The 22,650-nt window shown below is 36.0% G+C and overlaps 1 protein-coding gene and 1 pseudogene across 2 annotated transcripts in view; both read right to left on the bottom strand.

Annotated features, from left to right (window-relative positions):
- Window positions 1-2,615: 2,615 nt before the first annotated feature.
- VPS4B (vacuolar protein sorting 4 homolog B) overlaps window positions 2,616-22,650 on the bottom strand; it is a 32,239-nt gene continuing 12,204 nt past the window's right edge. Inside the window, exons 3-11 of one of the 2 annotated variants that reach the window (XM_078060200.1) lie at window positions 21,271-21,427; window positions 18,306-18,373; window positions 14,959-15,078; window positions 12,070-12,226; window positions 11,542-11,690; window positions 10,948-11,029; window positions 9,352-9,571; window positions 5,944-6,084; window positions 2,616-4,103 (exon numbers count right to left, since the gene is read on the bottom strand). In XM_078060200.1, coding sequence (XP_077916326.1) covers window positions 4,002-4,103; window positions 5,944-6,084; window positions 9,352-9,571; window positions 10,948-11,029; window positions 11,542-11,690; window positions 12,070-12,226; window positions 14,959-15,078; window positions 18,306-18,373; window positions 21,271-21,427 — 1,196 coding nt within the window. In that variant the 3' untranslated portion in view covers window positions 2,616-4,001. Of the gene's footprint in view, window positions 4,104-5,943; window positions 6,085-7,424; window positions 7,502-9,351; window positions 9,572-10,947; window positions 11,030-11,541; window positions 11,691-12,069; window positions 12,227-14,958; window positions 15,079-18,305; window positions 18,374-21,270; window positions 21,428-22,650 lie in introns of those variants that run through there. The other variant, XM_078060201.1, reaches the window with a different exon arrangement.
- Window positions 6,677-7,279, bottom strand: LOC118555720 (RWD domain-containing protein 4 pseudogene; annotated as a pseudogene).

The raw sequence follows: 22,650 nt of genomic DNA, 5'->3' as shown, positions 1-22,650 counted from the left end.
AAAACAGACAGACAAGAAAATCCCAGTTCTCACAGAACATACATGTTAGTAGGAAAAATTACAAATAAGAAAAATAGTAAACTATACAGCGGGTTACATGATAAGTGTTACAGAAGAAAATAAAGCAGGGAATGGGTATAAGGAGCATCAGGAGGGATTGCAATTTTAAATAGGATGACCAGGGAATGTCTCACTGAAAAGGTGACATCTGAAAATCTACCTGAAGATAAAAGAGGTAGAGAAAATTAAAAAAAAAAAAATCAACCAAAATCTCACTACCCACAAATAATAAAATGAACATAAGGTGAAAATAATTTATGTTTCTATGTATATGTACAGATATCTGGGTGAATGATTATATAGATAAATGGACAAAAAACATACAGCTAGGAGAAATACACTATTATAAAAATGGATTCAAACTATAAAATATTTTTTCTTTTTAATCAATAAATTAAGCATCTATTTTTGTTTTTGGAGATATAGAATACATACATAGATGTACAGAGTGACCTACATACCACCCAGATCCAGATTTGAGATTACATTAAGCCTAGAATCAACTCAGTTAGAATGGATACTTTGCTAACAGTCTTCTGACTCATGAACATCTCTCTACTTACTCAGGTTTTCCTTTGTTTGTAATGTATCCTAGTTTTTTATGTGAAGGTCTGCATATATTTCAGACTTATTTTGAGGTATCTGATGCTTTCTGATACTATTGTAATTGGTATTGTTTTCATAATTTCAATTCCTAATTGTTGCTCAGATAACCACCATGATTTTATTAACTTTGCGTCCTGTAATCTTATTAAATTCAAAGTTGTTTATATTAATTTGGATTTCCTACATATACAATGTTATCTGAGAATAACAATTTTGTTTCTTCCTTTTTAATCCCTAAACTTAGAATTTCCTGTCCAAAGTTGGAAAGAAGTAGTGATAGCCGGGGAGTAAAGTTTTCCGTAATTCACAATTAAGTATGATGCCTGCTACAGTGCTGCTTTTTCTTTTTTTTTTTTTTTTTTGGCAGATGTCCTTTATTAAGAAGCTCCCTTCTATTCCTAGTTTGTAAAGTTTAAAAAAAAAAAATCATAAATAGGTACTGGATTTTATCAAATGCTTTTTATGACTCTAAAAATGTAACTTCTGTAAATGCAATAAATAGTATTAACTTTTCAATTACAGACAGACTCGGTTTTGTGTGGCACCACGCTAACTGCAATTTGATTTCTGTGGCACGAATCCTCCCACCGTAGCAGATTTCAAGCTGCCAAAACGAGCTCACAGAACTCACAGGTACGAAGAGATGGGCACTGGTTCTCCTAAGCCAACAGGAGCCAGCCCTGGCCTACCTGATTTTAGTCCCCAGTAACCAAGACTGAAATTGATCATTTCTAGACCAGCAAGAACAAAGTCACTTCAAATGATCTATTTTATAAAAAGCCTCACAGATAATCTAGGAAGCCAAAGGTAGGACTGGGGGTAGTTTAGGAATTCTTCCTGGCAGAGACGATACAGGCCATGAGCTGGGTCTTAGGGGAAGTAACGGGATTTGGACCAGCAGAGAAGAAAGGACAGCGTAGTACAGTAACAGAAGGCGGTAAAGGGAGGTAGGGAGGCAGGAAAGCACACGACACCTATGAGAGCTCACAAAGGTGAGGTGCTGGGCACTCGCCGTTGTTCCATCTGCAACAGCGTCAAGCAACATCCGCGGCTGCGGCGTTAGAGGTGCGCCTCCGCTCCTTACCGGCGCCGGGGCCAAGTGGCCGGATGGTACTGCACATTAATAATCAAATATATATACTCATTCTGGTTTTCTGCATGCTATCAAGAAACTCAAAAGTTAATTTTCTATTGAAATTCTTTTTATTAAGACCCCTATAAGGTTCCAGGCTGAGGAAAAAAAAGTGTTCTTCAACATCTAGGGTATAGCTCACAGAGGTACTCCAAGTAGCCTCAGAAACCATCTACCCAAAATTTCGTAATAGTCCAAGTTCAGAAAGAGCCTGAACATTGTGAGTACTTATCTGTCCCTAAAGAACTCATGGGATATAGCCTATGTGCTACCATTTCAGAATAAGTCTAAAATTATTTGATTCCAGAAATAGGATTAGAATCAGAAATGTAAAAAATGTAGATGTAATACAGAAAATAGAGCCATGGCAGGAAGTGATATGGATACTGAGATACACTTCTCTAAGCACATGTAAGAATTAAGTGTGATAAAGTACCCATTTATCATCAACACTATACTTACTATTGGGTCATGTATTTTGTCAAATTAAGTAAAATACCTCCTCAAAACAAATTCTGGATTTACAAAAAATTCTGAATTTCAACTATGATATAATTATGTGAATTCACCTAATGATATAATTAATAGCAATACTATATAATTCTGAGGCTGATAAAGAATATAAATTATTTTATAAGGCAGCCACGAAGAACTGTTAGTCTGCCAAGTTAACTCCCAACCCTCACATTAAAGTTGAAAAACAGAATTTTCATGTATACATTCTCAATAATTTCTAATGATATCTTTGATCTAATCAATTTAGATAATATTTTCTCCTATACAAAAGATCCCAAAATAAAGAAGCATACACAGAATATAGCCAATAGTAGGTTATATCAATTTACTTCACATAAGAACAGCGTATTTCAGGCCTATGATTTCCATTTAGTATCAACAAAAACAATCTGTACAGAAAACCCAAAGGCAACGATAGAGCATTATACATAAAATGTGCAAATATACTTTAAAATGCAAGTTATTCTATAGTATTTGCAAGGTAGAACTTTATAGTAATTAAGGAACCAACCTCATTCCAGCTAATTTAATCATCCTTTTGCATATATAGCCAATGCAAATGCACAAGGCACAACTTAGTGTTGATGCTAAAGTGTGTAACATACACCTTCAGATTTATTTGGAGATATTAAAATAACATAATCATGTTTGTATTTTATTATTTAATGAGACATTAGCTCATTTCTAAAGCTTCACAAGCATTACACTTGGTAACATATATGTGGCAAGGACAAACTGTTCCCTGGACTTAAAAGGTAAAAGACAAGACCCTTGGTAGCCTATATTAAAAAAAAAAAAAAAAAATTATATCTATATATATATATGTACACACACACCCACAAACTTCCCATAATTCAAAGGGAGGCCATTCCTTTTAGCAAAAGTTCCCTTATAGTATTTCATGACAGAATTATTTAAAAAGTATGTATTTATTTGCCATCTGTTTTGGTCAATCTTCCTACAAAAAGATACTGAAATAGACAATTTTCTTCTTCAAGACGAAGACAATACCAATTTAGAAAGTCTTTCTTTTGAGACTGCACAGTGAAAGGTATTATTTAATTATAGAAGCTTGTTGCTTTTAAAGAAATTATTGAAATCTACACAAAGAAAAATGTTAGCCTATCAAAAATCAATGAGACTTGGCTAGAACACAATTCAGAATCTTTCAAGCCCAATCACAGTGCTCTTTGCTGTTTTATTGCCCATTCCTGAGAATATTCTATTATTTAAAATTTTTTAATTAAGTAAATAAATTTTACATTGATGAGAATTATGCTTAAGAATTGTTTTTCAAAATATAAAATAAGCCCTATTTCATTTTGGTAAAAAAGAAAAAAAAAAGAAAAAGAAAAAAAGAAATGCTCTTTGCAAATACCATCAATTCTAAATACTGGTATCTCAATCAATGTTAGTCCTCTTCTTAACTGGGTAATTCCTATTTTTTGCCATTCATGTATCACTCGTTTCCTTATTATCCATTATTTTATAATTTTTGTTAACAGGAGCATTTAACTGGTAATGGAGCAAAAATACATATAAAATTAAAGGAACTCTGGAGTGAGATCTGTATTTCCCTGTGGTAAAAGAGTTTTACTGGAAATAATCTGAATGCCATCCAAGAAAGGCAAAAGTACCTACGAAATAAAGAACACACATGGTCAATGTCTTCCTCGTTGTCTTTGGTTTAGCCTTCTTGGCCAAAATCTTCTGTAAACTTCTTTAATTTCAACAAGTCATGTTCATTGACTGTGGGTTTTGTGTTAGACAGCGACCGTAACATGTCCGACTGTCAGGGAAAAAGAAGGGAGGAGTATTAGTAACAGATTTAATCAAGTAAAAATCACTGTATTATTATTAACTAGCTTCCCACCTGAGGTTAAATCTAAGTATTTGCAGTGTGCCCTAAGTTACCAACAATAAACTCTCTTATTCCTTCTGAAGGACAGCTTTGATCCTGCTCTTCCTTTGCACAGTAACTTCAAGCTGCTTGCCTAGTCCTGACCACAACTTCTGATGGCTCCCATTACCTGTCAGGAGTATAATCCTTTTAGCTTGCACATCAAGGCCTTCCAAAATATGTCCCTGATCTCTTTTCTGGTCTTACCTGTTTTTTTCTTAAAACAAGAGAGTTCACCAAGTGCAGTTCAAAATGAATTTAGTCATTCACTTACAGAAGTTACTCACTTATACTTATGTGAAACACAACACCATTTAATTAAAACCAACTAATCAAAATTTTTTTAAAAATATTTTATTTATTTGAGAGAGAAAGAGAGGGACAAGAGAGTACCAGTGGGAGGGAGGGTAGAGGGAGAGGGAGAAGCAGACTCCCCGCAAAGCAGGTAGCCCAAGATCGTGACCTGAGCCAAAGGCAGACACTTAACTGACCAAGACACCCAGGCGCCCCCAGAATTTTTAACTATTAATTAAAATTATGATCAAAATGGGAAGAAAATAGGCTAATATCAGGGATTCATTAAAAGATTAACTTCTGGGCTATGTCTCTTATAAAACAGTATGAAAAATGGTCAAAGAACAAATCTTTATAAAAAATAACATAGTGGGGCACCTGAGTGGCTCAGTTGGTTGAGCGTCCGACTCTTGATTTCGGCTCAGGTCATGATCTCAGGGATCCCCATGATGGGTTCCACACTCAGCAGGGAGTCTGCTTGAGATTCTCTCTCTCCCTCTCCCCCAATCCCCACCCGCACTCACGCTTCTCTTTAAAATAAATAAGTAAATCTTAAAAAAAAAATAACATAGCAAGGACTGAAACAAGAAAGGGTTTCTGAATAACTTCTCGGAGAAGCATAATTAACACGTAAATATATCTATATACATACTATGTACTTATAGAGGTACGTGTATGTCTATAGGTCTACGTGTACATATCACATAAATAAGTTTCTCCTCTGGAAGTTACTGTTAATTCTGACATAAAGCTCTTTGAAAATCTGTAACTGAAGCAGAAGATTTTTAAAAAACTGAGCGTGCACCAATAAGAAAACATAAAAATAATAAATGTAGCTCTTCATAGTAACCTTCCTATACCTTACAAAATAAGTCTTAAGAATTATAAATCCCTCCAATATAAACTATAGAAATGTAATTTTTTTTATCATAAAAATTTGGTTTCAGGACTTTTTTTTTTCAAGCACTACATTAAATTTTCTACAAAACTTGAAGAAGTAAAACAGAAAAACACCATTATGATTACTATGATAGATGCATTAAGGTTTCTGGATATTTTACAAAATCTTAGATTCAGAAAAGAAATTTCACCAATTCTACTTTTTGGTCAAGTCTTGACAATAATTTATGCCATATAAATAAGTATTCTGTTGATAGTATCCCAGCCATAAGACCTATAAAAGCTTAGAAACCTGTTTTTTGAAAAAAAAGCTTTTTCACTTAAAATTTAATTTTTCTTAAAGCCCAAGAAACTATTTTAAAGATAATTATTTTTTATATTTTAAGTTCAATTAACTTTACAACTTTTTGAGTAGTATTACATAAACATGCTTGATCATACTGATATTTTCTAGCTCATCTTATATAACTGAAAATGTTTATCTTTGTCTCACAAATGACAAACTGTAATGTTTCAAATTTTTAAAATGTCAAACCATGCAAACAATTGGCTCCAAAAGTTTATCCCCAGGAACGTCCATCCATGTCATTTCAATGGCACCAGGGTCACCAGGAGAACAGGGTGTTAGCAGGTCATCTATTATTTTGTTGGGATCATCTCGTGAAGGTCCGCGCACCTGGAATAAAAAGTAATCTGAAATATTTACGTGAACAAATTAAGATTTAGGCCATTATCAAGACATTTGAAAATGTACTACTCTGTATTTTGTTAAAATGTTTACTTCTAAAAATAAACATGAATATACAACAAAATGTAGTTATCTTTGGGTGACGGGATAGATTTTGTTTGGTTTTGATTTTTTTCCTGTTGCTTTCCTGTATTTTGAAATTTCCTATATTACTTACATGATCAAAGGAGAAAAGGAGTTAAAATTAAAAGAAAAAAAAAGAAACATCTGTGGTTAAGAGTTCTCTTTTCTCTAATGCCTATTAAATGGTCTTAGAGTCCACAAAAAAGGCATCCTCAATAAGTCTCTTAAGTTTTCTCTATTTTCCAAAACTAAGAAAGTTCTGTGATATTTGGAAGATTTATAAGTGTGAAATCACTGAATCTTTCTTTCTCAACAAAAATTCCCTCTTTAAAAATAAGTACAAAATTAAATGCTAAGTGTAATTTCAGTGCTTATTTTGAGATTCATAACTGATTTAAAATAAAATTTTAATAACACCCAGAGACAAAACTTTGTGACTTAGAGTCACATGCAAGTATTTTTTTTTAACATTTCACCTTTTATTAAGGCAAGTTTGTGAAAATAATTTAATACAACCAGATCTCTTCATGAACTTCCAGCTAAAAAAGTTTTTTACGTAAGAAACATACAAAAGAATTCTGTTTTATAAAAAGCCACCTCAATACCAGAAAAGAGTAATGAAGGATTTTGAACCCAGTTTACTTCTTAAAGGATGTTCTTCCCTTGTCTTCAATTCCAAGTACTATTCATCATCTTTAGAGCCAGTTTTGCTTAAATGCTTCACCACATCAACCCAGTTCCATCCTCGAGGCAGTTCTCCTTTGTGATCTGTTTTATCTGCCAGCTTACGTTTCTGGGTTTTTGAAAGCTGTTCTTTTTTTTCTTTTTTCTTACTCGGTAGGGCTGTATTAGGGGTTTCAACGGAGATGATAACTGCTTATGGGTATCATAGAATTCACGGGCTGGTGATTCTCATGAACTGCTCCTTACTGTCCTTGGCATTTTCAAACAATGTGTAGGTCATGGCAGTCCCGAGACTGACCTCCACTTCTTCCTGTAACTTGGCTAATATGCTCTGCTTTACAGCGGATGATATGGTGTTGTTCAAAAAAGCGTTCATAGATATAATTGGAAGTGTTTGGGGTATGTTTCCGTCCAGGAAATCTCTATTAAGAAGGCTTTGGGATCACCATTTTCACCTATCCTGTATTGAAATGACACTGGACTTAATTCCCGGAAGCTTTCATCTCCTTCATAAACAGAACGTAGAGCTTCCAGTTCCATCTCTTGGTCCTCATTGGCACTCACTGCGCCGGTTGTGGGATGCCCCCTGGGAGGGTGTCTGCGACAACGAGAAAGCGAGAGCAGTGGCCCCGAGCCCGGGGCGTCCCCCTTCCAAGCCCTGGGCTGTGGGAGGCACACCCCTCACACAGGGGACGAGAGTCACGCGCGCCCCCGGCCTTCGGGGGTCTGTGGGCGGGGAGCCTGAGCACATTCAAGTATTTTATAGGTGGCAACAGATCTATGCTAAATTGGGGGCTGCTTTCACATTTAATATTTATTTGACAATGATCAATCTTAAATATTACGTCAGGATTAGGGCAGGTACAGAAAAATAAACATTCTAGCTTTACTTATTATGTGTATTTTATTGTCTGTCTTTCCCCACAAAAATTTCAGCTGCAGGGATTTTTGTGTTTGATTGTAGTACTTTCTGACTTATCTCTAGGCTCAGAGTAGTACTTTAGACATTTGATAAATAAACAAACAGGCAATCTTGTTCTTGCTAATTGAAATAATCAGCCTTAAGAATGGGAGTGAAAGATGGAGCCACTGAGATATCTACTAGCTGGTGATGCAGTTGGCCAGATGTTAACATTCGTTTGGCTGCTTCACCTTTATCCTCCTAAGAAGGACCCAGCTTCACGGTCACAGAAGCTGTCCCTGGCAGTCACGTGGAGAACCGAATGAAAAGTTCTGGGTAGGAAAGGACTGAGTTCCTAACAATCAATAGTTTCCAAATGCAAAGAGAATTTAAAAGAAAATACAATGGCTGGGACATAAACTTGACCCTGAGCCTCCTATATTTCTCCCAGTAATGAAGTGGCTGCAGAAGGAAAGGGCTATTTCCCGGGGCTACTCAAGTGCTTTACAAGAACTACTTCATTTCGTTTTCACAATTGTACTTTGAGGCAGTGCTATTGTCTCCTGTAGAGATGATACAAACAAGACTTAAATGGGTAATATAATTTGCTCAAGGAGATATAACAAGTAAATTGTGGAGTCAGGCTTTAAATTCGGGTTTTAATTCAAGCTCATCATTTTTTTAAAAACTTATTTCATTGTGGGACAAGACATACATATGTAACTTAGTCATGATATATCAGTCTTGTCATATTGCTAGATTAAGTTTGCTAATCGTTTTTCAGGATTTTCACATCGATGTTTATGGTAATATTGCATACTGCTGTCCTTAGCAACAGCGTTGGTACAAATTACCTACCCCACTGTTACTTAAATATCTTGGACATCCCAAGACCACAGTCTTTTTACAAAATGCTATATGCTCAACCCATTCATGCAGACAAAACAGTGCATGGGAAGCGGGGACTCAGATTCTGAAGTACATGTGACCTAGAGAAAAATCACACGTCTGTACCTCTCCGGTTGTACCTTGGCAAACCGTGTTAGCAGCCAAATCCCAGTTTAATCCTGTTAACATCTGAGTCTCAGATTAATGATCAACAGGTGGCAACAGGCACCTCTTGTAGAATTTTTGTGAGGAACAAATGAAATAGTGAGATATAGAATAGAACACAGTGAAAATTTAAATATTAGCTATTGGTATTTTTATTTTGTTAATGAGGTGTAAATGCACCAGATTCGGCTTGAGGATATTCTAGTTACATCAGCGGTAACTACATATTTAAAGTTTCTATACTTATATCAAAATAATAAGTACTTCAAAAATCACTGCATAAAAAATTTTAAAATACATTAAGATTATTAATAATAGCTATTAATAAACTTTGTGGGAGAATGTATTTTCAAAGAAATGGAAATGTTTATTCTATAAACCCATTATTTATTATATAAAACAGAAACCTTCCTGAAATTCTTCGAAGACAAATCAATGATGGTCTCAAAACTTGACTTTTAAAGTATCTGAAAGGATGGAACAAAGCTCCTTACCTTTTTAAAATGAGTAGCTGACTGCACTTTTCTAACAGGCTGCATCAGCGCATCGCGCACAATGACACTTATGTCTGCCCCCGAATAGCCGTCTGTTTTCTTCCCGAGTTCTTGGAAGTCTGTTTTTGTGAGACTGTTCTGAGTGGTCCCCAAGTGCAGTTTAAACATCGCTGCTCGGGCCTGGGCCTCAGGCAAAGGAATATAAATTCGTTTCTCAAATCTTAAAATGAAAGAAATTTACATCAAAAATATTACTACATATATTTAATTTCAATTGAAAATTCAGATTTCTCAAGAAGAAACAAGATGCTCAGATATTCTCATTTACATAAAGCTAAGCTGACTAAGTTAAATGGGCCCATTGTGTCAGAGTTAAACATGTATATTTACATTAAATAATGGGAAAATATCCAGAACACATTAGCAACTAACAAGTAAAACCAAAATAGCCAGAGAACCAGTTTGGAGTGATTTAATCTTTCTCACATGATTTTTGGGTTATTTTGGCCATAGTGTTTATAATGTCTAGAATTCACAACATGGTATGTCCCACAAGATTAGCTTCTCATAGAATCATACTCTGAACTCCTGATCCAGGGATTAATATGGTTAATCATATGAAATAAGAGAGGGCAAAATAATTCTCTAAATTTAAAACGGTAAAGCTACTCAAAATCTTATCTAATAAACATATGTTTATATGTTTATTATTATCTAATAATACACAAAATGTCCGCTTTATTATAATGGGTACATTCAGAATAAATAATTCCAATAGTTCATAAATAAACACTGTTTTATTAACAGTAACTTTGCTTGCCTTCTCAGAATTTAAGCATTTGGGTAGGGAGGAAGCAACGAGGGAAAATTTAAGTGGCTGTGAAGACTTCGTTCTTTAGGTTACTCTCTGTGGCTATGAGAATCTTAAATTTCCATTATTTCTAGAGATGGGTTTAGAATTAGGCCATTTTTCAAAAATAACCAGCAGATCTCCTTTCTTAATACTGGATGGTAACCTAGCATCCTGGCAAACCATCAAGTGAATGGGATAAAAGTGGCAAGAACTGGTGTTAATTTTTACCATGCAAAATTCAATGAATTAAATAGGGAACGGTGTGCATGAAAAGTAACGAGTCCATATACCTTTCCTGTAGCTCAGGTTCAATATGTAATTTAAAAATTATAGACATAAACTTTTAATGAAAATATATCTTGGTTATCTATCATACTTTAACTTATATGATTGTCATTTTGCTAAAATTTTATGTGAAAGTTTCCCACTGAAATACCAAGCTACATTTGTACATGAAGCATCAGTGCCTTACACTAAGCTTAATTAGAACTAAAAGTAAGCATTAGGTAATATATTTTCCAATGTGAAAGATTCCGTATACGAAAATCTCGTATCTTCAATACAGCGAGCAAGCAAGCAAGCAAATGCCTGCCTCTCCTCCCCCAGCGCAGGGGCAACAGGGTTGGACTACAGCAAAAAAGTTCTGAAAAGCTGTCAGAATGCCTCTCCAACGAACAGAAAGGGCACTGTCACTGACTTGTTACATCTGCAGCGAGAATAAGATCTTCATTGCAGCATCATACCTTCTTCTAATGGCAGAATCCAGAACCCAGGGTATATTTGTCGCTCCCAGAACCAAAATGCCATCATTGTCTATACCAACACCTGCATCAAAATACGTGAGATTTTAAGTCATTTGTCATTCTAGTGCTCTTTTCAACCTCGTCTATATGTTCTGTTAAGAACGGGGTGTTTTAATGTTAAAGTGCCTCATACTGAGAGTCTCTCTCTGAAAAAACTGTATTTAATCAAATATCACATTATTCAAATATGATGCAAATATTTCCAAGAATCAAATTTGCTAGACTACGGACAAATACTATTCATATTCTTCTCAAAAGATTCCATTTGAGGTCTACACGTTCTTTTACCGATAGTGCTCCTGGTAGGTTCTAAGTGGATACGCGCATCCCCTTACTGTTTATGCCGGAATCCTACAGATGGCTACAACGGGGTGCGGACTTTGTGTGCGTGTGCAGGACGATCAGAATGAAACATGGCACAGTGAGAACACTGAGTCTGCTAAAATGGAGAAATTCCACTTGAATTTTTTCCATTATTATGATAATAGCAGTTATAAAATAAATAGAAACTATTTTAGAAGTCAGTACCCCTACCTTGCATTTGAACTAGGAACTCCGTCTTAATTCTACGGGCAGCTTCGCTTTCATTTTCACTTCTTGAGCCGCACAGAGAATCAATTTCATCAATGAAGATAATGGAAGGTTTACTCTCTCTAGCAAGTTGGAATAAGTTCTTAACTAGCCTAAAAATAAGTAAAAGCTTTCAGTTTCTTAAAAAAATAGTAAATGACACATGACTTAATGAAAAAAAATAAAATAGAATATATACAGTATTGTACGAACTCTAAAGTCCAATCATGTTTTGGTCCAGAAAATAAGAATCCTACAATTAGGTGATTCAGTTTATGATTTACTAACCTATACTATATGTAACTGCACATATGCTACCTTTTCCCTATGAAATGAATTTCAAACTAGGGACTGATCGGACACAGAAATGAATACTTATACTATGTCACTTCTCTGAATGTCTATGAATGATATAAGCCTATTACTTTATAGACTGATATGATTACCAGGCAGAGAGAAACTAAAAAAAAAAAAAATCAACTTACTACTTACTTTTCACTTTCACCTAGCCACTTTGAGACAAGGTCAGAGGAAGATACTGAAAAAAACGTGGAGTTGTTTGCTTCTGTTGCTACAGCTTTGGCTAAATAGGACTTTCCTGTTCCAGGTGGCCCAAATAACAGAATTCCCCTCCAAGGCGTTCTCTTGCCTAAAATTTGCATTAGAAAAATAACATGAGAATCTTAAGACTGTTAATTTCTGTTACCGGAGACATCATCCATACTGAAGAATACTGTGAAGAGGTTTTCACTCTACAGCTATCAGAATAAAAAAAAATTTTTTTAAATAAACTAAGGTAAGTATGTCTTAGAAGTAGCTCATTTAACTTTTTTTTTTTTTTTAAAGATTTTATTTATTTATTTGACAGAGAGAGAGAGAACGAGAGAACACAAGCAGGGGGAGTGGGAGAGGGAGAAGCAGGCTTCCCACTGAGCAAGGAGCCTGATGTGGGACTCAATCCCAGGACCCTGGGATCATGACCTGAGCCGTAGGCAGACGCTTAACCGAATGAGTCACCCAAGCGCCCCTCTTATTTGCTTTTTCTAGGGAACACTTTGTCAAATGTGTTTACATAGATATAATCCTTCTAACAGGAAGTTCATTTACTTCACTCATTCATTCAACTACTATGTACTAAAAGCACAATGTATAGACTGAGAACCTTGAACACAAAAGGATCTCTGCCCTCCATGGGCTTATAGTCTAGTAAGGGCAGAATCGTTCAGTTAAAGGTACTTCCTGATTGTTTGCTGTGTGCAATAATCAATATCAGAATATTGTAGGATAAATGAGATCCACAGGGCAAGGGCAGCTGGAAACATTTTCTTTTAAATATTTATATTTCTTATAAATATTTGATTCTTTAATATTAAAATTATTAAATAGTCTTTTAAATATTTTGGAGGAATGAAACTAACACAGTCTGGTTGATCCCTCACAAAGTTCTATTCAATTCCTGATCCACAAGGAAGCGCAGGTTACTATTACGGACAGCATATTCTTATTCAGGTGGTTGGGTAATGATGAGGAGACTCCCTGAAATCCTAGTTTTGCCAAAATATAACAAGTGAACAAATCAACTCTTTGTATTTCAATTTTCCTAATAAGAAATCACAATGCTGCCTAAAATAAAACAGACTGAGTTACATCTGGCAAAAAAATATCAAATACACATTTAAAAAATTTCTAGGTTCAAACTGTGGATGGGTACATGGTATCTACATAAGAATGACATGTAGATTACTAATGGCAGAACTAAATACTGTTGTATTTATTGTTATGAAAGCCTCAACTTTGACTTGAGTTCTATCTTCCTATTTTAAACGTCTGCAATTGTACGTCAGTGTTCCCTTAAGTGCGGTATATATGACTAGTGGTATAGGAAGTGCTTTTCAGGTAGTATACAAATACTTTTTATTTAAATCATTTTAAAAATGTGTATTAGAAAAATACACATTTTTCTACTTAGAGTAGACACAAAGCAATCTTTTAAAATGATGCTACTACAGAAAAACAAGAAAGATGATTTATAAGTTCAAATATAGGCAAAACGATCTATGGTGTTAGGGGGAGTCAAGAGTGATCACCTTTGCAGAGGAAAGATCTGGCAGAGGGACCTGTGGGTTACTGGTATCATTTCTTGATCTGTGTGATGATGATTACATAGATGTACTGACTTTCTGATAATTTGTGAAGCTGAACACTTTTAGGTTCCTGCTGGTCTCTGTATATTTATGCTGTACATTAAGAAAAATATGCTCTAAAAGTGAGTGATTTAAAGAAAAATATTGAAAAAATAATAATGGTACACGTATATGGAAATAATCATAAGGAAGATACATCCATGACTTGTGTTTGGAAAACACTGGTATAAGTAATAGAAAATGAGCTCACCCATACTTTTGTGCCTTTATAGGATCATGATATCAACTTTTACACTGTTAATTTCATCTTTCTGAAGTTAGGTTTTAAGTCATACCTTGCTTGGCGGACCCCGAGTGGCTCACAGGGTCTTTGCTCATCACTCCTCCACATGACATCACTTTCTGGACCTGTTCAGTCTGAGGCCAACAGCACAGATTTGCTCTCTCCATAAACCAGCACAGCCTGGTTCACGGTTACACCGTGGGTATGGCCACATCACCACACAGGCAGGCTAGCAGTCCCAAAAAGGACAATGTGAAGGAATGGCTCAGCACAGACAAATCAGCTGCTGCTACAGCTGGAACTTCAACTATACCCGGATGGCTGTGTGAGCAATATTCTCCTCATGGTGAGAATGAGCTGTCCCTAGAGGATGGGTACTTCGTCTGAAAATGTTAAATAATTCTTGCTCTGCTTTTTAAGAAACGGGAAAAACTGATACAACTAGTACATGGCCACTGTAAAAACTTCAGATGAAAGTTCAAACCCATCGTCTTATCTTCTAGGCATAACATTGGCATTTTTGTCAATCTGTCTACATTTACTTCTCAGCACACACATTTATTTCACAAATGTAGAGTCATACTACACGTTTATAGCTCGTGTTTTGATCTTTATATATATATGTGGACATTCTTTCATGTCAATTATAACATAGATCTAAATTTCTTAATGTAGACGTACCCTCTAATTGAACGAGTGCATAGTATTCTGCTGCGTGCTAGTGATTTACCCTTTGCCCTACTGGTTGACATTTAGGTTTTTTGCAATATGTGTATACTGCAAATATGTGTATGAAATAAAGACCTTTGTGTAGAGGTATATCACTGCCTTATAACAGAATTTATTTAAGGTGCTAACTTATAATATGGTGACAAAAATTCACAATGCTCTACCTCATTCGTCAATGTTAATTTTAAAACAATCATCAGAAAATCTATATAACAGTCATCTCACCTGTAAAAAGATGAGGGAATTTAATAGGCAATATCACAGCCTCTTTAAGTGCCTCTTTGGCTCCTTCGAGACCAGCAACATCACTCCATTTCACATTTGGTCGCTCTATAACAATGGCACCTACAAGAGAAGTACATCATCTTTAAATTAAGTACTATTCCATCAAACGTAGAAGACAACATGAAATAATGACATTCAAGAAATACATTATAAAATTGTCTGAAAAAGTTTTATCTATTAAAAACCCTCTTGAAACTGTGCGATTAGGAAGTAGCTGTTGGGGCGGAGTCAGAAGCTGTCAGAAAGCTGGGCTGGGTGACTGGCTAACCTAGGGTAGGTCACTTAACTTTCCGATTTCCGCTTCCTCACCATGAAATGAAAAGAATACTGTCTGCCCAAACTACTTAAGACGGGTTAGTGGAGGGATCAAATGACATAATGAATATTAGAGTGTCTGGAAAAGCACCAAGCATTACATCAAATGGTTACAATGTTTGAATGCACTGATTCTGAAGTATTAAAAATACCTGTTCAATGGGGGCTGATCTACTACTTTTTTCTTAACAAAAATACCCAGTGATCTAATGCTCTCCTTAAGCACCAAAAGGAAAAGATACTTAAGAACTTAGACACACAGACAGACAGACAGATGGACAGATAAATAGTAGGGAGAATGGGAGGGAGGGGATGATGGAGGAGAGAGAGACAATGTGCTCCTGGAGATCTGCAATACTTTCCTGAGATTTGCCAAATTTTCTTTGGGGCCTCTAAATAGACCTACTTACAATTTTTGCACATTAAAAAGTTATTGAAATGATTTAGTTATCTAAATGATTTAGTTTTTCAATACAATATATTCAGAAGCCCCAGCAATTGTTGTAGTGAGTCTATAAAGGTTTCTTCTAATATAGCTTACTGGCAAAAGTTTTGAATTCTCTTTTATCAAAACCTTTTCCAAAAGCTGGTTCTAAGGTGATATGGAATTGTTTTAAGTAGAGCAAAACATCACCACTTACACAATTCACTGATTACCAATGAAGTTAGTTTTATGGGTATTTCTTCTTGCTTTTTACAAAACATCATTTATTATTATAAGAGTAGTTATATTACACAACCTACTTATGAAAATCTTTAGCTATAGATTAAAATTAAATGAAACCATAAATACTTCCTGCATTCTAAAAGTTCACATTAAGTATAAACTAAAGCCGATTCACTTCTTTTCTATGTTCCATTCAGCTTAATAACCCTACGTGAGGAAATATTTACATTATCTGATAGGATTTTGTGATAGTTAAAAAAAAAAAAAAAAGTAAATTTACTTTCTATATCAGCAGCATCTGGTAAACTAAAGTTTTTTCTAAGTATGAATTTTCTAATTATGCCAAAGCTTATCTTCACATATAACTAATACTTTTCAAAGTTTAAAAGTCACTTTGGAATGTTTAGTGACACAAGATTATTCACATAAAAGCAATATTAATAAAAGTAGTAATTAAAAAGGGGAGAGGGATTATTGGGAATAAAAGCCAAATGATATGTTTCCAATTATATAAATTTATCCAGTCTTTGATTACACTCATGTTATTAAACCTCAAAAGTCACTGAGCATCAAAACAGCTAACAAAAAACTCAAATCATAAATTCTTTAATTTTAATAATCAAATACTACACTTAAAGTCATACCTTAAAACAGAAGTAAAAGATTTAAAATACTCTTTCAGAAAAAAAGAAGAAAGGTTCAAAAAAGGATATTATACAGTGAAATCAATGAGCAAACTATTAAATAAAAGATGGAAAAAAGGACTCTGAGATATGAAAGGCTAGGACTCCTTTCATATGCCACTTCATCCTGAAATTCCAGATAAATTTCCTCATTTAAGTATTTTCAGCATTTGTATTTTTATACATCTCTGGTTCTTATCATTACTGATTTTAAAGAAAAATTCCCTATTAAAAACGGGCTTGTATCTTTTCCAAAACTAAAGATACACTCCAGTTTTTACTTTGTGGGGGAGAGAGGGGAACAAAACCAAAAGGACAGGAAAAAAACACCGAATTAAGGCCACTTGGCACAGACCGCTGGGTTGCCCAGCAAAACTGAGTACGAAGCGTGTGCCCACACGCTCCAGGCAGTGGTGGGGTGGCAGCAGAAACTCAGCTTTTCCTTTTGGACTTTATCCACCTTTGAAGTTCTCATTTATAAATTATCCTCACTAACTGTAGTGCTTTCCAGATATTAACCTTATAGTATTCTCCTATATATCCCAGTGGGACTGGTAAAACAAAAAATAGAATAAAAATGAAGAGACTAGTTGGTACAGCAAGATTAAAGGACTGGCCAAGCTAGATATATTCACCATTCACTAACCCAGGCTGTGCCTCTACAATGGAAATCCTTCCCAGTTATGCATTCTATTTGGCAAAATTCAAATGAACAAAATACATAAAATCAACTCAAAAAGTCATCAACTAACATCAAAAAACAATCAAATCTCAGTACAAAGCCAGCAATTAAACAGGTGCCAAACATAGACACATACAGCTCCTACTGTTTACTGAGGCCCTAAAATTTGCTGGATGTAACACTGGCAGTTTTTACACGGTCAGAACCTTCTAACTGCCCAGAAAAGAAGGTATTAGTAACTTCCATTTTAGAGCTGGGGTCTTCTACTCTGAGAGGTTCGGGAACCTGCCCAAGATCAGACCACTTTTCTGCAGCGGGCCCTGGAGGGGACTCCAGATCTGAATGGAACCAAAATCCATGCCTCTCATCACGTCACTATACTACACGCACAGGAGAATGAAAGACTTTGAGTTCTGGAAGGTAAAAACAGAAAGCTGGAAGAGATAAATGTAAATGGCGACACTGAAATATTATAAAACACAGATGAGAAAGGTCTGGAAACATGAAATAAACCATCAATGAATCAGCTACAGCAATAGCAATAAAAGTCAAGTGTGAGTCCCAATTCATTCTGTTCCTCTGACAATTTGGAAATTTTAATACTGTCAGATTTTATAATGTGGCTAGTAGTGTAAATGCTACCTTCTCTAAAAGGGGGCAAATAAGACAAAATGAAAAAGAGTAAGTTGACTGACAGGTTTTTTAAGGCACATATAAAACCAAACAATATTTTTACTACATGGGAAAAACCAACCTAGTAGAGACCCTATACAGCAAGTCCTATGAAAATTGACAAAGTCAGCATGTGACCACTGGGAACCAAAGCCAGTTCTTGAACCTCATTTGAATACAGAGGGGAAAAAACAATTCAAATAGACAATTCACTATAAGGTTTTTAAAAAAATAAGATAGTAAATTTAAAAATGAAATCTAAAGCAACCTTGAAGTTGATTCTGTAGTTTCTTTTTTTCAGGATCATCAGATTCTCCTTCCCCATCACTGTCATTCCTAATAAAAAGAATTTAATATATTCAAATGATCACTCATTGCTATCAAAATAAGGCAAAAATGAAGGAATAATTCATCTGAAATCTGTAACTTAAGTGGCAAAATAAGACATTCACATTAAAAGTTATTCTTATTTTATTACTTTTAAGAGTATATTAAATAAAATAGTAAGCAGGCATATTACCCATCAATATGGAATCATGAACAGGAAAGGAGCAAAAAGACCAGAATGAAGTCAGGAACCAGCTCCAAATTCCCACGACATACCTATGTATGTACAAATTCATAAACGTACGCCCACACACCTCATTCCACAAAAGACTTAAGATGAGTTACAGGAGTGTTGTGAATAACATAAAAACACCAAACCAGGCAAACTATGTATCAGAACGAGAAGCCATAACCAGGAGAGAAAAACCCAGAATATTAATTATTTAAGGTGTAAAGGTCTATAATCCTTAGTCTGGGGGTTCCAGAGAATAGATGAAGCTATTGATGAAATGAATTGAAATGAACTGAGACCAAAAGACAAGTAAATCAACCCAGATATTTCGTATCTGAGAATTTATTCTGAAAAAATAATTTAAAAGGCGTTCAAATATTTGACTACAAGGAAAATCATGCCCACAGTTCCCAAAAGGGAAAAATTAGAAATAAAGTATGTTCAGTTATGGGGATAGACTACGTTGCATATGATAGACTACGCTGCCATCTTTAAAAATGATGTTGTAGAAATAGTTTACTGAGATGTTTATAATACAACGTTGAATGAAAAAGTGATAAGTAAAAAATATGGCATTACATCATTTTTTACACAGAACATATAAAGGGAGATTTAAAAGCTTGACAGATTTTCCCCCAAAATGGGATTGGCTTGTTCATCATAGGAGAGTGGGGTTATGGGTTGGGCAGAGACTGCCAACTGATTCACTTGATATTCACTCCGACCTTCTTCTACCAGGCTTTCTTCTACCATGAAGATTGTACTTACAAAAAGTTGCCCTTTCCGGACTTCCCTGCAGCTAGGGCCCCACACCAGACCAAAGTTCCTCCAAGAAGGTGGAGGCAGGAACTGAGGTGGCAGCTGCATGCGAGGAGACCATCCCTTTGAGCGAAAGCCCTGGTGTGCTGTGGGACCTGTGGCAGACGTCCTACTGGCCCCTGCCTGGCATCAGAAGGCCTTGACACGGTGTTGGCAGCAGCGGGATCCCTACCAGAACCACCCTGGTGGAGGTGGCCATTTCTCCTAACGATATGGAATCCAAGCTTGATTCCCTGCCCCCACCCCAAAATCTGTAAGGTCAATACTCTATAGTAAGCCCCTTTTTGTTAAATTAGCCAAGGTGGGTCCTGCTATTCAATACAGAATTGGCAGCCCCCCCCCCCCACTAGGCAGCCATCTCAGGAAGGGAGAACACAGGGTCTTCAAGCAAGACCAGAGACCAGAGAAGCCTCAACTCACAGGGAGGAGAGGACATTTCTGCTGGCAAGGGAGTCTCAGGAAGAGTAGGGGGTCCAGGCACTTGAGGTTAATGAAATTTTTCACAAGAGTTTCATTTTAATTTTGCAGACCCAGTCTTCCAAATGGCCCAACCTTCACATAAGAAACCCTAAAGTTGACTCTATGTTGAAATTCAACAATCTGTAAGATCAGGTGGGGTCTGATTTTTGTTATGTCAATGCTGTAGGTGCAGAAGATAAAAATATTCTTAGGTGTCACAGGAACTCCCTGGTTTCCTGACCATGTCTTGAATAGAGAATAAAAAATCTTGAGCTTGTAATTCTCTTCAAACTCTCCCGTGTGGTCAACTCTAGTTTTTTTTTTTTTTAATTTTTTATTTTATTATGGTATGTTAATCACCATACATTACATCGTTAGTTTTTGATGTAGTGTTCCATGATTCACTGTTTGCATATAACACCCAGTGCTCCATGCAGTACGTACCCATCACCAGGCTAACCCATCCCCTACCCCCCTCCCCTCTAGAACCCTCAGTTTGTTTCTCAGAGTCCATAGTCTCTCATGGTTCGTCTCCCCCTCTGATTTCCCCCCCTTCATTTTTCCCTTCCTGCTATCTTCTTTTTTTTTTTTTTTTAACATATAATGCATTACTTGTTTCAGAGGTACAGGTCTGTGATTCAACAGTCTTGCACAATTCACAGCGCTCACCATAGCACATACCCTCTCAATGCCTATCACCCAGCCACCCCATGCCTCCCACCCCCCACCACTCCAGCAACCCTCAGTTTGTTTCCTGAGATTAAGAATTCCTCATATCAGTGAGGTCATATGATACATGTCTTTCTCTGATTGACTTATTTTGCTCAGCATTAATACCCTCCAGTTCTATCCACATCGTTGCAAATGGCAAGATTTCATTCCTTTTGATGGCTGCATAATATTCCATTGTGTATATATACCACATCTTCTTTATCTATTCATCTGTTGATGGACATCTTGGCTCTTTCCATAGTTTGGCTATTGTGGCCTCTAGTTCTTACATTCCTATGTCCTTCAAAATGGCCTTTGGTAATAGCCACAGAGGCCCTGAAGCACTGCCTTCAAAAGACACTCCATTCCTAGCGACCACAGGAGGTTACCTAAGTGCCTTGTGCCACTGCATCCCATGAACTGTATCACATCCACTAACGCGAACCAGAACCTCCTGCCTTCAAACCCAACCAGGCCCGATAACCCCATCCCAGAGTTTCATTTTTTAGACATGAGAGACTATGTTCCAATAAAACTATTTACAAAAACATGCAGCAGGTCAGATTTGCCTATGAGTCATGGATTGCCAACACCTTGTTTAAACAAAAGAAACTGATTTCACAAATTAAATGTAATTTTATCTTTTCATTAGATATAGTAAAATCTAACACTCTAAAATACATACCCCTTCTCGTCAGCTGGACTTGGCTGTCCCACTTTCACTGGCTTCTGTGGATTTTTCTCTTTCTTTTTCAGGTACTCCTTTAGTTTTTCTGCTCTATCAAGATATTCTGTACACTTTGCCCTGATACTTTGCTTGGCTTTATCACCCTGCGCTTCATCTATTAAAGGGAAATGAGAGAGATTTTTCCATTAGTATTCTAGGTTTAAACAGACAGGTTTAATCCGAGACACAATTCTGAGACAAGGACAATCTATTTTGGGGGAGGGAGGAAGAGCATCTCTAGCTCATCGTAACCAATGATCATCAACTCTCCTCTGCTGCCTCCAGCATGGTTGGAGGCCAAGAGTGGGTCTGAGTCAGAAAAGAGATCTGAGCAAGACACTAGGATATTTTAAGTTAATGTTAAATAATAAGAAATTGTTTAATATTCTTTGGGTTTTATATTCTTCCCATAACGTTTTGTGCAGATAGTTGAAAGCTACTTGTCTCATACAAAACCAATTACAAGACAAACAGAAGTAACATTAACCATTTCCATTAATGTCTACATAAACTTTATTTCATAGTAAAAAAAATGACAGAAATCCCATATATTATATGTACCACTAATATTGTAATTTTACTACATAAAGGTCTCTGTGAGAGCAATTTCAAAAGCAGACTTCGGCAGGATGTGCAGCACATGGGTTCATTCTTAGTTTCACTTTTGACAGAAAAACCTCAAAATGAAATGGAGGAGCTCAAAAGAAAATCCTGAATTATTCAAATGCTAAAACTGTTATTTAAAAATAACTTTAAAAGGGGCGCCTGGGTGGCTCAGTCGTTCAGCGTCTGCCTTCGGCTCAGGTCATGATCCCAGGGTCCTGGGATCCAGCCCCGCATCAGGCTCCCTGCTCGGCGGTAAGCGTGCTTCTCCCTCTCCCTCTCCCCCTGCTTGTGTTCCCTCTCTAGCTGTGTCTCTGTCAAATAAATAAATAAAATCTTAAAAAAAAAAAAAATCTTTAAGAAAGACACTGTTTTCAAATGCTCAGCATTAGGTTTAAGATCAAGAAAGGCAGTGTTTTTTACTCATTTTCCCCTCACTGCTGTATTCTAGTGTCTACAACAATACCTGGCACATGGGAAACATGCAATACGTATTTGGAAAATATATGAATAAGATGTTTCTCAACCTATTTTTTTTTTAATGTACTTAAAAGAGTATTTTCAGAGATGCTTAGAAAATGTGAGGTTCATACATAATCTGAGTACATTACCAATAGAAAACTATTTCAATTGACTATGTGGTATTTTAATATGCTTAGGTACACAAAGTAATAATTAACTATGGTAACTGTGCACATTTGTTTGCTGAATACTCAAAAATTACTAACAAGCTAG

The sequence above is a fragment of the Halichoerus grypus genome, chromosome 13 (genome assembly GCF_964656455.1).
Source record: "Halichoerus grypus chromosome 13, mHalGry1.hap1.1, whole genome shotgun sequence".
Classification (NCBI taxonomy): Eukaryota; Metazoa; Chordata; class Mammalia; order Carnivora; family Phocidae; genus Halichoerus; species Halichoerus grypus.
Note: the sequence above shows the minus strand (reverse complement) of the source record. Positions and strands in the feature narration are given on the sequence as shown.